At 37.3% G+C, this 17737-nt stretch overlaps 1 protein-coding gene across 3 annotated transcripts in view; it reads left to right on the top strand.

Moving 5' to 3' along the window:
* The window catches only part of taf1b (TATA box binding protein (Tbp)-associated factor, RNA polymerase I, B), a 20742-nt gene extending 5148 nt beyond the window's left edge, over window positions 1-15594 (top strand). The window contains exons 5-15 of one of the 3 annotated variants that reach the window (XM_067417538.1): window positions 2109-2201; window positions 7158-7254; window positions 7342-7486; window positions 13568-13667; window positions 13755-13902; window positions 14045-14222; window positions 14351-14391; window positions 14475-14556; window positions 14635-14705; window positions 14787-15024; window positions 15142-15594. In XM_067417538.1, the coding sequence (XP_067273639.1) occupies window positions 2109-2201; window positions 7158-7254; window positions 7342-7486; window positions 13568-13667; window positions 13755-13902; window positions 14045-14222; window positions 14351-14391; window positions 14475-14556; window positions 14635-14705; window positions 14787-15024; window positions 15142-15400 (1452 nt within the window). In that variant the 3' untranslated portion in view covers window positions 15401-15594. The remainder of the gene's footprint in view (window positions 1-2108; window positions 2202-7157; window positions 7255-7341; window positions 7487-13567; window positions 13668-13754; window positions 13903-14044; window positions 14223-14350; window positions 14392-14474; window positions 14557-14634; window positions 14706-14786; window positions 15025-15141) is intronic. The other 2 variants (XM_067417541.1, XM_067417540.1) reach the window with 2 other exon arrangements.
* The last annotated feature ends 2143 nt before the right edge of the window (window positions 15595-17737 follow it).

The raw sequence follows: 17737 nt of genomic DNA, 5'->3' as shown, positions 1-17737 counted from the left end.
CACGAAATCTGCGGGGATTAGTAGAATTAATTTATTTGCAATCCCGCGCGAAATTCAGACCGATCACACACTAACACTAACACACTGTCATGAGGAAAAAGTCCAGCAGAACGCGCGTTCGCCGTGCTCAGAGGTTAACCGGGCTGAGTGAGAATATGCCGGTGTGTGTCAACTCGCTGACGGTCAGAGAAGAGAGCGCAGCTGGTATCGATACTGTAAAAACTGAGAATCGTATCGTTTCAGATATTTCAGTATCGATATATATCGAAATATCGATATTTTTGACAACACTACTACCTAAATATCCCAATTGAACAAAGACCTAGTCCTGCCTTAAAGGTTTAGTCCACCTAAATTCTGTCGTTAATTACTCACCCTCATGTGGTTCCACATCCGCAAGACCTATGTACTTCTTCAGAACACAAATGCCCCCACCACATGTGTGTACACTCATTGAAAACGTGTTTGAATTTTAAAGGTGAATTTCTCCGCGTGTGCCACGTCTTTAAAATATTGAGCACCCCTATATTGCCAAAATGGTATGATCCTCGTTTCATAACACCCGAGAAGATTCGACTGTGAGATTGATTGTTGTATCTGGTTCCGCATATCGATGCATCGAATCTTCAACTATTCAGGGTCACCCCTAGTACTCCATGTGACTTAAATGGTTTAATGGTTTTTATGAAGCGACACGAGTGCTTTGTTTGCGCACACACACAAAAAAAACATATTTTGCCACTTCCTTTGCAAAAATACTGCAAAGCTTATTAAGGAGTGCACAACGCCACATGCGTTTTGTGTTCATGTGAGAGCTGACATTAGCCCCTTTCACACAGCTATCCCGTTAAATGACCTTATAATTTCTAGAATTACAAATACACACACATGCTGTTCACACAAGCAACTGAGTTCTGGCTTTTTACCGGTAAAAGCCCATTCTCTCATCAGCTCCGAAATGGCTGTTAATGATGTGATGTCAGTCGTTGAATGTGATCTGTAAATCACACACCGTTGTCGTCATCTGCTCACATGAGATGAATCCCTGTATTTCACTATCAGAGTAAAAGGTATAAGGGGGATGGTCGTTCTTGCTCTTAAAACATGAGACGTGCATAGTAGTGTCCAGCTGCAATGCTGATGAAGAGAAAAGAAGGCAGGGTCTCGAATGTAACATTGAAAAAGCTGCAAGACTTGGCGCAATGGTCAAAGATGATCATCGTGCGCATGTTTATATAGAAAAACTATTAAAAAGCTTACTGTAAACAGCGCTGAGTAATCACGTCATCTCCATAAGAACTTTATGATTGGTCCAAAGTAGACTGCTTATGTCAGTGCGTTCGGACCTAGTCCGTATTCATACCGGTAATCTTTGTTCTGCGTTCACACAGAGCACATTACCTTTTCTGGTAAATTATGGGAACCACCGTTACTTTTGAAAGGGTCCTCTTCACACATGAGCTTTACTGGTAATTTTCCAGTAAAGACTGTGTGAAAAGGGTTATTGTTGTATGAACTTGCTTTCTGTAATAATATTTTGTAAATAAAGTGGTGAATTGTTTTTCTTTGCACAAAGCACTTGCTTCGCTTAATATAATTTAGGTTAAACCACTGTAGTCACATGAATAACTTTAATGTCTTTCCGATCGTTCTGGGCCTTGAATTTGTACGTTGCATTGGATCTCTATGGAGGGACAGAAACCTCTCGGATTTCATTAAAAATTTCTTACGGAAAGTCCTACGGATGTGGAACAACATGAAGTTGAGTAATTATTATTTCATGTCATACGCCGATTAGTTTACGCAGTGCCAATGCATCTCGAACAAGCCTTCCATTACATCAACAATGCATACGCTGTGTTACTATTGATGCACATGGCTTTGCGAACCTACATCAAAATGCAGCAAATCCAGTACATGCATGCAGCTCGCTGTAATCTGTATAGATGGAGGTTACAATCGAGCAGCTATTAGCTCGATTAGCTGCTAATTAAAAAATGTGCTACTTAAGAATCACTTTTCCTGGTTCAGAGCTGTTGCTTTAGGTGTGGAAAGACAAATGATGAGGAAAGTGTCTCTGTAAGATCCGTCATGTTTTGTTTTGACAGACAGAAGTTCTATGGAATTTCTGGAAAAGATACCTGCAGAACACACGGCAAGCTTTCACCGAAAAATCTGTGTACACTCCCAGATTTACAGTGGTAAGTTTTATGTTGAATTTTAATGTTTAAATTACACAAAATTTAAATTTTACTAATTGGTGATTGTGCCAATTTGGGCGGTTCCTGGTGTCTGATTAGCGTTAGGACAGCATACAGTCCATACCATAGCAAAACTATGATTTGAAAGCGTGTAGTGAAGTGATGCCATAGAATCTCTTTGATCATGAAAATACAGTAAAGTGCTAGCCTTACTTTGTCACACTTAGATTCTAGTCAGAATATTAGTCTGATTCTGCTCTATTAGGCCAGGGCTGGACTGGACTGGGGCTAAAATTCAGCCCTGTCAAACCTAGCCCATGAGTTCCCTGTGAATGTTTTTGCTGGGGTTAGGGCCTTAAATTGGAGTAAATAAATAAAACTAAAGACAGGGAAAAATAATAATAGATATTATCGAATTTACTGCAAATGCAGATGACACTTAATATTATACTTTTGTCACACAGAAATGGACTTGACAATAAAGAAGGATTTACTGCTATTAAAATCTGTCATCATGTATTCAACTAGCCTAGAAATCTAGACGCACCCTAGCGGCAGCTAATTTAATCTGCCCGCAAGTGTCATCTAGCAACTCTCAATACCCTTCTGAGCTGTATTCCCCTAGCTCTTGCCGGACCAATCACATTGTGTATAGAGTTGGTGGGCGGGGCCATAATGACGACGGCCGAGTTGCGTTTGCGTGCTTCTAGTAAACACAGAAACTGACGAACGGCGGCAGTCTTTCGAATTAGCTTTGACCGCGACTCTAGAAGACTTGGAGTTAAGCTTTTCTGTGAGAAAAGAACAAAGAACGGCACTGAAGTCATTCTTAAAAAGAGATGATGTGTTCGGGGTTTTGCTGACTGGATATGGCTAATGTTTAATCTATCAGCGAGCTCTGTTTCACCTTCATTGCTCTGGTTGGTTGTAGCGCTATCCTATCGCGTGCAGAGTGAGTTTGAAAGACAACCGTTTATCCCGCCCCTTGCATCGAGCCCTGTCAATGGTGAGTTTCCAGACCAAACATCTTGATGTGGGTCTGGCTTGTCAGGCTAGTATTCAACCTCATGTCATTCCAAACCTCTATGACTTTCTCTCTTCCATGAAACACAAAAGATATTTTGAAGAATTTTGGAAACCAAGCCACTTTGCTACCATTAAAGGGTTAGTTCACCCAAAAATGAAATTGATGTCATTAATGACTCACCTTAATGTCGTTCCTCACCTGTAAGACATCATCGGAACACAGTTTCAGATATTTTATATTTTAGTCCCAGAGCATATGCAGTCTATGCACACTGTATTGTCCCTGTCCAGAAAGCTAATAAAACATCATCATAGTAGTCCATATGTGACATCAGTTAGTTAATTAGAATCTCTTGAAGCATCGAAAATACAGTTTGGTCCAAAAATAACAAAAACTACGACTTTATTCAGCATTGTATTCTCTTCCGCATTCCTCAAATAAAGATTCAAATGGCCATGAATCAATCAATGATTCGGATCGCCAATGTCACGTGATTTATATATACTATTGTATGTGAACATTAAACTGCAAAATACTATTTAAATATTACTCCTGCATGTACTCCTGCTCTGTGTGGATGACGGGCGCTGATGCGCGGGCACGCACACACAAACGCGCACGCGACAATCGCTGTCTTTTTAGCCTCTGCCGAGGACATGAACGCATAACTTCATGAGGCTTTTTCGTTTCACTTGAGAAAACTCTCATATCATGAACACAGACACTCAAAGGTCTTCACGGCAACCCGTCAAAATAAAAGTTTGGTTTAACGTGAAGAAATAAATAGAAATACCGTAAATCCTCTAATATAGGCCCGGGCCTTTATTTTACTCAAGCGCATCGCGGTCCAGGCCTTTATTGGAAGCAGGCCAGAATTAGAGGCAGGCCTCAATTTCTATTTGAGCAAATCAAACTACCAGTAGAATGAATAAAAATGAGATTATGCATCTATTTCAACCTATATAATACTAGGTTCATTTATTGAAAATGTACAGTTAGCATAACATTATGGTATGCATACAGAACATTTACAACAAATACCGGTAATTAAGGCTAAATTCCATTGTAGAAATATGGTAACAAATACGTAGCAAACATAGGCTACCAGAAGTGCATTGTAAACACTTAACCATACACGGTGATTGATTCATAACAAAAGGCAAAAGACACCTTACTGCTCCAAAGTTTAACCATTCCTGTGTCATTTGGTTTGAAGTAAAAAAAATCCTCCAATTCTGTTTAATCCTCGTTTAATGTTACTTGCTGGATGGGTTCTCTCCCACGTCAACGCGATTTTTTTTAAAGTCCTTTTTATAGAATTTTGCATCGCTGCTGTTTCTCTATCACAACTGCAAATTAGAGGCTAAGTGAAGAGGTAAACACACTTCATGAAGTCACCTACAGGCGCGAGCCACGTCACATACATGAGACAGCCCATTGCCTTAACACAGCTGTCAATCAAACATGTCAAAAAATAGACTGTAAAAAAATATTTTTATTTATTCCAGTATTTGAGATGTTAATAATTTTGTAATTATGTTAAAATAATTTAAACAACTGTTAATTAACAAATATTATTTTATTTGTATAATAAACTGAGGGGGCCTGTCATCGTAATGGGCGGGCCTGTGCCCGAGAAAAAATGTTTGGTTCTAATAATAGCCCCGGCCGCTATTAGAGACCGGCCTTTATTTACCTTCGGTGACAGCGAGACCGGCCAATGTTGGAGACCTTCCGCTAATGGAATACAGGCCAATATTAGAGGATTTACTATATTTTAGGCTACAGTTGTTCAGTAATATTACTGTGGGGCAAATATTAAGGGGGGCCTTATTTATTTATAATGATTATCATCATAAATAATAATCATTGCATTTAATTAAATTTAAAACAATTGTGTAATAGTACCAAAATTGGTACAGAGTCCCGTATAATTTGTATGCTATACTGACTGCTGGAATTTTGGTATCATGGGATCCCTACTACTAGTATTAAATTACTAGACGCTGCTGCTATGAATGCTGAGTTAGAGATGTTACTTTTCTTTACTATAAATCATTTTGTCACAAAACTGTTCTCTCTAGCAAATAAGCATTTTTTCAAATTTAGCACTGTTTGATAGCTGTATATGCACTTATTGTACATTGTTGCTATTTTTATTTTTTTTACTTTCTTGCAATATATATAACGTCTGTCATAGAAATGCTGGTGTTGTGAAATATTGTTATCATGGGCAAAATATTGTGATAGTATCGTGAATTTACCTGTGATTCCCACCTCTAGTCTAAACATTATAATGAGAACAATTTGTAATAAAATTCTTTGTGCTTTAGACTATATCTTTAGACTGAAGACTATATCTACAATGGAGTTATACATTCAGAGAAGCCCGGTCAAGATCACATACGCAGTTATTATTTTTATTTTATATATATATATATATATATATATATATATATATATATATATATATATATATATATATATATATATATATAATATTCATAATCCAGCAGTTATCTTTTTCTAGTCCCATTCTTCAACATGTCTTTTAATTAAAATCGTTTCTTGTCGTCATCGCTTTGAAAGTGCGCAGGAATGTCTGGAATCACTTGATAAAGTAGATGGAAATATTTATGTGGAAGTTGTGCAGGGCCAATCTGTCATACATTACATTTATAATGAGAGCACTATAGAATGTTGCGAATTCTTTATGCTCTATGCTTTTTGCCCTTGTTTCAGTACATTGTAATGGAAAGAATGCATCAGCTAAGGGAGATTTTCTGACTAGCACTTAACTTGTTCAAGTTCACTTGCATTTGGGTCCTTTTGTGCAGATACATGTTGTAATGTTACACTTATTTGTGTTATCTAGAATATCTGATTAATCTCTCATAGAATGCGTCATATAGAATGGGCTTCAGCATTCACTCTTCAGCTTCACCTCATGCAGCTGCTAATTTATTCAACAAAATATCATCATAACAAAGGTATTGGAACTCAGTAGTGTAAGAGTGCATGAAGCAGACTATAAGCTCAGGTCTGAATGGATGTAAACAAAAATCTAACAAACGAAAAACAACAGAATGTCAGCCACTCAGTCAAGTAAGGTCAGTCAGTTGGTAAAACCCATGAGAACGTGCTCAGGTGCAAAAAAGCACACCCCCACTAAACGGCATACCGGCAAACAAAAACAAAAATAGAAAAAACACAACCCCAGCACTCACTGGGACTTAACACAATAAAAGATGTTTTTGGAATAAAAAGGGATGTTTTTAGTACTGAAACTTACAGGATATTCTTATAGTATCCCTTACGTCGAGAAAAAAGCACAGGGAAAATTAGATTTATCTATTTATGACCGATTTTACAAAATCAGAACAGGGTGTGTGCTTGCAAAAGTGTACGTGACAGAGCTCGTAATATAACAAGAATCAACATTGGCGTAGCTTTTCGGAGATGGATTAAGGGTTTTGAAATGTTGTAAAACTGACAGAGATGGTGTTTTTATTGTCAGAATAACTGCCATTTGTAGCTCTCTTACAGAGTTCATTGTAAATGATCTATTGTTATGGGTCATTTTATTATGGTTGGTGAGCTGTGCTGGTATTTATATTTAAGGAAGTACCATGCATGTATATTAATGGGTATAGCTGCAGTAACGTCTTCAGCTAGTTAGCTTGATATTTTTCAGCTAAACTGGTTCTTTTTAAGCCTGGTAGTGAATGACTTATAATCTCACTTTATTTTAAACGTATTTGTATTTCAGTTTTAGTAATTTAGTGCTTTAACTTATTTCAGGGAGTTGCAATGCAAGTTTTTCATCTAATATTTATATTTTATTTCAGTTATTTCAATGATCAAAAATAATTTTTACAAGTTTTAATTAACCCTAACCACTCTTCTTCGTAACGTTTTTTTCCCTCAAGTACATGAAGCCGACGAGTGAGCCAGAGTCTGACACTCAGAGCGAGCTGTCATATAACAGTAGTGATGTTACTTCACATACGGAACCATCATTGTCGGGTACGTGTATGATTACTTTCTGTCAGCTGGCACATTTACACCCTATTTAAAGTGTCAATCGAGCTGCATTTTGTTTTTCTGCTGCAGGTGTCTCCACTGATATGCCGTCATCACTATGTTCAGAAGCTTACCAACATTCATACACTCTTATGAACATGCCACGGACACTGGCCCTCTGCTATCTGTCTCTGCTGTGGGTCCGAGAGGCCATCACTCTAGCTGACTTACTGAGGTTTGGAGGACATGCTGCATATTTCTACACAAATTGCCTTTTCCAACCCATTTACTTCATAATGTGATATTTACGAATGACATCGGGTATGGGATGGGATATGATTCTATCCATTGGGGATTGATTGGATGGTGAAATGTGGACGTTATGTACCAAAACGAAGCCGAACCAGAATGCGAGTTTGTTAAAAGAATGTCTCAATTGATATTTGGATATTATTTAACAACACCCAGGATCACAAACATTCTAATTGATGCTAATTAGAGTTACACTGTTAATTGAAATAAAAGCATGAATAGGCTCATTTGAGATCTGTGCATTTTGCTGTGATCACAGCAAAATGCATGTTAGTTAGAAATGTGTGGTCAGACTTGATCTGGTGTCATGCTGACATGTAAAAAAACTCTCACGATGGCAAGGCGGCAGTGTGGGATTCCGTAGTCAGGCACAGTTGTTCTTCCCAGACCAAAAACTTGCTGACGGCACCGCTTGATGCTCATTGGTGTAAACAACCATGATGTTTTCTTTAAAAAAAAAATTTGGGTGAATATTCCCATGCTCTGTGACAGCGTGATCTTTCTATTATTGTTGCCATATTTCTAAAAAATATATTAAAATTCCACAGTTTCCACCTTTAATGTTGTAGGTGTATAGCCTGGTCATACCAGACTCTCATATATTTCTTTTGTACAGAAAGTCTAGCCACTCTCCATTGACAAGCGTTAACTTCATTGAAGTACTCTGTTGAAGTTTAAAACTATTGGTTCTGCCCAGAGCCACTGTGGATCAACCAAAACCAATCGCTAATGTTTGGTCGTGACTAGGGATGCACTGATACCATTTTTTCAGAACCAATCCGATATTAAAAGTATCGGAGTATCGGTCGATACTGATAACAATGAAGTTTTATTTAGAATTATATTATATTTAATATAATATTTAGAATTTCTATACCTCAGTCTGTTGAACTGATAATCACTCTTTTGTGATTAAACACAATTTACTAAATACAGACAACTTCTATATATATATATATTTATAATCACAATCTATGACAAAAAAATACTACTATACACTAGATGGTGAATAAAGTAGATTAGTGAATAATTCAGCACCTTAAGTTACAAAACCAAGAGTGCAAAATAATTGTATAAAATCTAAACATTTATTGGGTTTTTCTAATGAGGCAGCAACATAATTTATATAGGGCAGAACAAGAAAGGCTATTCATAATCTTTCATAGTGCCAAAGTATTATAATACAGAGCTGCTGTACCAGATGTATGTCCAGATATAGGTTTGCAGATGACACAGTTGTGTATGCATCTGGTAAAACCTCTTATTTCTGTGGCTGATAAATTAAATGCCAATTTAGAGAAAATATCTGCTTGGTTAACCGCATCTTGTTTAATCTTAAACAAAAAATCTAACTCTGTCTGCTTTTCCATCAAAAAATTACCTTTAACACTTGTTTAACACAAGTACTGAATGTACAAATTAATGGGAAGCTTATTGAACAAGTACCAGAAGTAAAGTATCTGGGAATGATTATAGACAATCAGTTGAATTTTAAAGTCATATTAAGAAAATCAGTAAAATTATAAAGGCCAATCTGGGCTGTTTTATGATGATAAAAAGCAGTTTGACTCTTGACTGTTCATTAATAAATGAACAGTCAAGAGTCAAACTGCTTTTTATTCTTAAAGGTTCCGTTCTTAGCGATTCCATCTTTCAAACTTTAGTTAGTGTTTAATGTTGCCGTTAGAGCATAAATAATGCCTGTAAAATTATAAAGCTCAAAGTTCAATGCCTAGCGAGATATTTTATTTAACAGACGTTCCCTTTCAAAGCCTACAGCGAACGGCCGGTTTGGACTACAGCAGGAAGTGCAGGGATGTAATGACGTCACTAGAACCGTTTGTTGACTAACCCTCCGCCCACAAGAACACCTAAAAAAGGGGGCGTGGCCTTGTTGCTCTCCCACCTGGAGAAGAGCGCGCATTCAGCGCTTGCATCTCCCCGTTATGGTATGAGGCGGGACCTTTCCGGGCAAAGTGCACTAAGCTGTTGTCCAATCACAACACTGGAAGCGCTGGCCCAATCAGAACTCGTTACGTGTTTCTGAAGGAGGGACTTCATAGAACAAGGAAATCATCAGGCTGTTTTTAGCAAGGGGGTAATCTAGCGCTCGGAAAGCGTTCCACCCATAGGGGCGGCCATTGCTAACCAAGCCATCACCTGCTGTTAGCATCCCATTGACTCCCATTCATTTTTGAGTCACTTTGACAGTGAATAACTTTACATCTGAGGTGTTTAAAGACTCCATTTGTCCATTGTTTATTTCTAAAGAAACACGACAATGCATAAAAGGCTCCATTACCTTGTATCTTACACTATCGGCTCGTAGAAGCTGTTTTTGTAAAAAACTATTGCGTCATAACCAACGCGACTCTGTCGCACAGTTGAGAAATTACCGTATAGACCTGAGGAGACGCTCGCAGGCAATCTTTTACTGTCTATGAGACAGTCGGCGGGACGTGGAGACATAAAGTCAAGGGAGAAGAATGGGGAAAAGCCGATAGTGAGCCAAAAGCAACGGGACAAAACATTTAAACAACGTGATTCAGATTTCACTTTCCACAACTACTAGAAGACCTACAACTGTCCGACAGGTTGCTCACGTCACATCTACGTCGTCAAACTCAGTCTGAGACTGCGCAGTTTGCTCAGCCAATGAGTGCTCCTTTACTGACCTCACTTTCCGCCGTTGAAGTCAATGGGATAGCTCTGTCCATTTCTTTTACTGTCTATGGTTTTTAGGACAGAGAAAACAGCGCTGTACAGATAAGTAAATTGTGTGAAAAATACTGTTGTTTTTTTACACGCGAAACATGAACTGATGTTATATTGCACACTGTAAACATAATCAAAGCTTCGAAAACACGCGAAGAACGGGACCTTTAAATTCTATGATTTTCTCACACATATCATATGGCTTAACCACATGGTCCCAAGCTCATCAGTCATTTGTTAAGTCTATAGAGTGTCTTTATAACCGGGCCTTAAAAATCTTGGACAGGAAGAGAATCGGGCATTATCATTGTCAAATTCTTTGCAAATATAAGATTTTAAGTTTTACTAATTTTATTTTCTTGCATTTTTTTTATTTGGTTTTTAAATGCCTAAATAATGCTGCTCCTTTACTCCTTTGCAAAACAATAACAAGACAGCAAAGTGGTACAAGATACATCACTCGTCCAGTGTCAAAAGGCAACTGTAGCATTCCGTTCCGTAGAACATTGCTTGCCCAAATTGCCTTTTCGGTAAAAGGAGCAAATTATGGGATTCTCTCCCAGACCATTTAAAATATATGCCAACATTACCATTTTTTAAACAAAATACTAAAATGTGGTTAATTCAAGAACAATCCTGCTCACATGTGTAGTTGTTTTTTGTGTGTGTGTGTATATGTGGTTTTTAGTGGTCTCCACTAGGGACAAGTGTTGTGAATTAGCTTTAGCTAAAAACACTATGATGCATTCATCAGATAAATGTTAAAGTTTATCTGTTTTTTTTTTTTTATCTGTCCCTATTCAAATAAACTTAAATGAAATGGATGAATGAATGCTCAAATCGCATATGCATATCCCGTGCGCAGGATGATGCACTTAAAGCAACATGGAGTTACAGCGTTCCGCCCGCATTGAGATGTCCAAAACACAAGGGAAGATGCATTGACACGTAGTGTATCTATGCAATATGTTATTGAGCCGTTCCTTTTAACAGTTTAACATTTCAGTTACTGCATATGAAGAACAATACAATAACTAGTCCAACTGTTGTGATCTGACACCCGGGGGAAAGTAACACGATTTACAGCTATGTATGCAGCATTTTTTGAGAAACCACAGAGCGTTATCTACAGATCAAGCATAATAATAGAAACAATGAATAATTGGAGAGTTTCATCATGCTGATTGTCCTAACTGAACGCGACGCACAGTTTAAAGCTGAATGGAGAGCGGAGGGAAGAATGCATTGACGTGAACTTGAATTTAATGACATGAATATTAATCTTTACTCACATTAAAGTTAACTATGGAATGGCGTCAGAACACTTATAATATAGTGCACGAATCACAGATGATGCTTTATAATGTTTTGTGGGGTTTCTGGGGTTTAACAATAACACAGAATATTATACGCACATTATCGAATTTGGATCGGCCCTGTCTGACCGATACCCGATCCTGCAAATAATGGCGGATCGGAGCCGAGACCGATGCTGAGTATAGGATCGGTGCATCCCTAGTCATGAGGTCATCTCAAACTAGTGCACGACATGGTCATCGCTCTCAGCCACTCCCTCTGACCGCTGATTGGACCGGGTAAAATTTGACCGGAGAAAACCAGAGAATAAACCGAATAAACTCCCAGACAGAGTACTGAAGGAAAATGAAAATTGAGCAGAAGTACGTAGAAGGGCAGAGCCAGGCTAGTAGGTCCACTATGAGAAGAGAGCTTTCCGACTTGCCTGCTCTTTTTTTTCACTTCTGCTCAGCAAGGCTGCATTTATTTGATCCAAAATACAGCAGAATGACTACTATTGTGAAATGTTTTTACAATTTAAAATAACTTTTTTTCTATTTGAATATATTTTAAAATGCTATTTATTTCTGTGATGCAAAGCTGAATTTTCAGCATCATTACTTCAGCCTTTAAAATCACATGATCCTTCAGAAATCATTCTAATATGCTGATTTGCTGCTCGACACATTTATTATTATCATCAATGTTGAAAACAGTTGTGTGAAATGTTGTTTTTCAGGATTATTTAATAAATTGAAAGTTCAAAAGATCAGTATTTATCTGAAATATAAAGCTTTATACATTATGCATGTCTATACTGTCACTTGATCAATTTAATGAATCCTTGCTGAATAAATGTATTTGTCTTTGTTAACTTATCGACCCAAAACTTTTGAACAGTAGTACAATTTTACAAAAGCTTTCAGTTTCAGATCAATACTGTTCTTTTGAACTTTCTATTCATCAAAGAATCCTAAAAAAAAGGTTTTACACAACTTCTTTCAACATTATATTAGAATGATTTCTGAAGAGTCATGTGACTCTAAAGACTGAAATAATGATGCTCAAAATTCAGCTTTGCATCACAGAGATAAATAACATTTTAAATTAAAATATATTCATAATAGAAAACAGTTTTTACATTTTAATAATTTCACAATATTACAATATTAATTTTTAATTAAATATTAGTATTTTATAGTGTTTCTGATTTTGTACCTAATATTTTAGTCACATTGATACATACTCATACATTAAAACAAAACTTTTACAGCATTTGTTTGTTTGCAATCACAATTTTTTATTAGGAAATGTTTTCCCCAAATCATGCAACCCTACTTTTAACATTAAAGGCACATTATGTAAGATTTTTGGATTAAAATATCCCAAAAAAACTTACATTATCCCAAATGTTTCCAAGAATGTTTAAATCCAGAGAAATAAGCAATTTTAACCAGGACAAGCACAGTGCGCTGGTGTGTCGTCTGTCATACCCGCGTTACTGTAGAAACCATGGAAACACCAAAGATGCTTTAATATATTATGTTTTATTAGACAGGTTAGAAACTGGATACAATATTCATTGACCAAAAACTATTCCTTGTTATATAGCTCAACCCAGTTAGTCTTATTGTTTAAATCTTGTTTTCTTGATTTACCGCGAGTACCGTGTTTTACCATGCACCATGCTTATATTGATAAATAGCACCAAAAAAAATATTGTGGTTTTAAGGTTGTTCTTTTTTTATTCTCTGGACTAACATGCACCAATTAATCATTCTTCATTTATAATATAAATGGGGTCGTGTTTGTTTGATTTTTGCTTTGGACAATTTATAGACATGAGTTTTCACCTATGCTATATTTCTGCATGATGTGCAGCATCCAATATTGCTGTCAATCTTTCACAAGCCTTAGATGTGTTATTAATAATGACATGATGCTTTTTACACTTGTATAGGATCATGTGAAAAACATTAGTTTTTTTTTGCAGGATGGTCTCAGAGAGACGAATCCCTTATATGGACATTCAAGAGATTTTTCCAGAGGAGATGAGACTGTTTGGAAGGGATGTCCAAGTCTTTCGAGTTTGGGTAAGGATGACGAAACCAGTTTACACTTCTTCAGTTATGAATCAGTGTGTTGTATTTCTAATAGCTATGACATCTGATCTTCTACAGCATCTTCCGTCCTACTCAGTGGTCCACAGAGAAGCTTTGCATCTGGCTCAGATCCTTCAATTACCCACCTTCCCAACGATTTCCCAGGATTGCCTTCTCCACCCACTTCCACTCACTATCCGATATCTGCTGGATGCAAACCTCCCAGGTCATTGTTTTTTACTTTAGCGGAGAGGTTGTGGAAAATGATGACTTTCGATTTTAAACAAATTTTCCAACATGCATAATCATCTTTTTATCTGTTTGTTTGATACACTTTTGACTCGCTCTATGTCTCTGATCCTCCTCAGATGCACTTCATGTTTGGGTCCACAAGGTTATAATGGGGGCAGCTATGGATAGCGAATCCTATCTGACCTTTGACCCCACCAAACACAACCCTCGTCTCTTGCGCTATGAAATTCAAGCAGTAGCTGTCATCATTGTTGCAATGAAGATCCTTTTCAAGTTGGATGATCATGCGGAGTGGTGCGTCACTTCATAATTTGTAACTGAGGGTTTTGCCATTTATCTCTGGGGTAAAAGTTTTTTTATTTACATTACTGGCTTTGTACATTTTTTGCTGAATATGTTTGTCTTTTTCTAAATGTCTCAAGGAAGTTATCTGAGGAAGCGGCCAAGCAGAAGAAAAAGGAAGGTAACACTATTTTGCTAAATTTTATTTTGATCTGTATCATTTTTGGTCGTTCTCCCCCCCCCATTCTCAAAAGCTTTTTACAGTCTTCAGGTTAAAAAGGTGGTTTGAGATGGTACAACCCGTCTTGGAGAAAGCCAGACAGAATAAGGAACGAGAAGAAGCCCTGTAAGACAATTATTTCAAGAGTTTCCGTGACTTTCATTGATGCATCTTTTACTATTTTATTCTGTTCTTCTCTTTCAGGCGGAAATGGAAGCCCACTAATCCTTTCATTACGTCTTTGCAACGAAAGTGCTTGATCCTCAAAAAAAGACGTAAGCTTGATGTGGTCACATCTCAGTAATGATCTCTGTACTGTTTCTAGCTCTCAATACTGTCTACATTAATATCTTCAGGTGTGGCTGATTATTTGGAGCAGAGATTTCATAAGTTAACTGACTCTGCACCAGACCAACTGCCTTCCACCTCAAACCCTTACTCTAGCTTTCGCTTCAGCTGGGGAAGTGAGGAGGGTTCGGATGGTCCCAGTATGTGCAACAGTCGTTTGTACTGTACCTCTAAGAAAGATGGGTTCAAGAACCTCGCTAACCGAAAATACTGGCATCCGGAACTGACGTTATGCCCAAAGGGATTGTGAGTCATCACAAATGCTTTTTCTCAACGACTATACTACTATATTGTATTTTAATGTAATTTATAGTATAAAGTATATAATTTAATTTGTCCTTTTTCCCACTTTCTCTTTTATAGATGCGGTAATCATTTCTCAGAAATTGAGCCCTGGTTGCCCAGGATGTACTCGTGGGTCCTTGATCTTTTTTCTTTCATTCTGGGGGTCCGTCCGGCAGAAGTGCATGAAGGGGTCCTCAACGTCGAGCGTCGCTTCATTAGCAGAAATCATCATTCCAAAATTGAATGGACTTATCATTCCCTCACCAAGAAAGTCAAGTCCAAAACTGCAACCTGTGTTGCTAAAGAAAATGGCACTGATATCACTGACAGTGTATGAAATCAGTACATCAGTTTTCTAGAACCCTTTTCTCCTCCATCAAGTTGTCTTGTATGACTTTCATGGTTGCATTATTTTCAGTAGGTTGTTGTTTATATCTGTTATGAGACTTGAAATGAACAGTATTTATTTCCCTCAAAAATGGTTTTCTTGTATGCATTTTATATTTTTAATAAAAAGAAATATAACTCTTACATTGGTTGTAGCTACACATATGAACCAGCAGGGGGAGTAATGCGCCTCACAGTTGAGTGCTGATAGATTCTTTTGTCCTGCAGCTCACTAAATGGTTTTGTCTGTTATTTATGAAAGTAAAATTGATAGTTGTGGAAAAAAATTGATTCTGCTGATTATATCTACTGCTTGGGGGTTTTATGACTAATCAGATTTCTTTGTTCTTGGAGTCTTTGTCTTAATAGACCTAGGTGAAAGAACAAAGCCATTTCGCTCTTTTCAGTCCAATAAATTACTCGTGTAAGAGAATGTGGCCTATATTTCATCATGCTGTGACTTAAAGTAGGCCTAATTGCACATACATATTCCTGCTGTCCTGTTGAACTTGCTACTGCTTTATATGTATTGCGACCCACTTTTCGGTGTGCCTCTATTGTAGTATGTGAGGTGGCAAAAATGTTGGTCTTAATCTCAGAAATATCACCTATTGAAATAACACATTTTGTAATTTAGATATTGCTACATGTTTTTTTGTTTTGTTTTTTTATTGACTAGGGGCGCATCTCAAACTACTCTACTCCACTAGTCAGGGCACTGTTCAGGACATAAGTCTGGGCCGACTCCCTCATCAGTGCCCTGACTACTGTGGAGACGATTGAGCCGCACCCTGGTTATTTGTTTGCGAAGATGAAACCTGTAAAATGTTTTTGACACGCTTTATTATTGCACATGGCACTATTTTTCAGGTAAATATTTTATTTTATCTTTACAAAAATTTCGCAAAAAGAAAAATCAGGAACGAGAGCTTGTGGTGTCATGGGTGTTTTTCTTGCAATCTCAACCAAACCAGCTGACTGAGCGTGTCTGTGTGTAAACACCGTCCACATGTTTTCTGCATGAAAAGCCCTGATGTGCATAAACATAACACTCAAATTACCCATCATGCTTTTCATGGTTGTTTTTCCTTCACACGTGTAGAGGGGCCGTTTTCCTGGCATGTTTTCTGTTTGACTTGGGCTCTCCCAAACAGACAGTGCTATTTTTGAGCTTATCACACTCCATGGTGCCAAACGGAAAACACTCGGTCTGGGGATTGCACTGCACGAACGGGCTTTAACCTTGGCTTACTGATCAGTCACCAGGGTTCTTTTACTCACAGATAAACAGACCAGCATACTTTCATTGTAAACAACCCGACGGTCTTATCTTTCGTGTGTATAACACTTCACTTCCTCTCTTCCCCCACCGTGCTGGTTCGTTCTTTGACGCGCCCCTATCTGCTTTGTGTCTGTTTTACGCTGACGTTAGCTCGATATATTTAACTAAACATTTTTCTTCTGAAAGTGTTGGCAACAATTTGTATTATTTTTAATTTTATCAAATTGCTTTTTGGAGAAACGCGAAAGGAAAATGTTTGTAACCAAGCCCTTTTCCTGTTTTAATGGAGGCAGTAGGCCTAAGCTACTTCCCCTCAAAATCTTTAGCCTACTTTCAAAGTAGCGATAGTAAAATTGTATAGGCCATAGTGAAAAATGTGAACATGGTTTACCTGCAGTTTCTGTGTAAAGGTTAAAGGTTCAAACATCTGGCCAGTGAACTTATCAAGGTCTATTCAATTGAAAAACTAACTTCAGTTCCACGTCTGTCTAGTAGCCTACAGTGAATAGATGTACTGTTGGATCATGTAGAACAGGCCTATACCGTTCAAAACATTGGGGTAAGATTTCAGTAACTTTTTAAAAAGAAAATAATACATTTATTTAGCACAAACAAAACCGATTAAAAGTGACACTAAAGGTATTTACTTTACAAAATATTCATACAGATCTTCAAAATAAATTCTGTTCTTTTGAACTTTCTATTCATCAGGAAATCCTGGAAAATAAAAGTATCACAGTTTAAAAAAAAAAAATTTAAACAGTTGGTAATATACTATTTTAAGGCGACATAGTACATAGCGTGTTACTACATGTAGCCTGCTTCTGTATAGCACATGTACATTAATTATTACTCAGTACTTATTTGAGTAACTGCAATGTAACTAAATCACCTTATAAAAAAGATTAAACCAAATAAGTTTCTTTAGCACTAGCATATAAAATAATTTATGAAGAATAATGTGACACTGAAGACTAAAATAATGACTGCTAAGAACTCAGCTTT

This window comes from Pseudorasbora parva, chromosome 15, assembly GCF_024679245.1.
Source record: "Pseudorasbora parva isolate DD20220531a chromosome 15, ASM2467924v1, whole genome shotgun sequence".
Taxonomy (NCBI): domain Eukaryota; kingdom Metazoa; phylum Chordata; class Actinopteri; order Cypriniformes; family Gobionidae; genus Pseudorasbora; species Pseudorasbora parva.
This window is presented reverse-complemented; position numbering and strand designations above follow the sequence as displayed.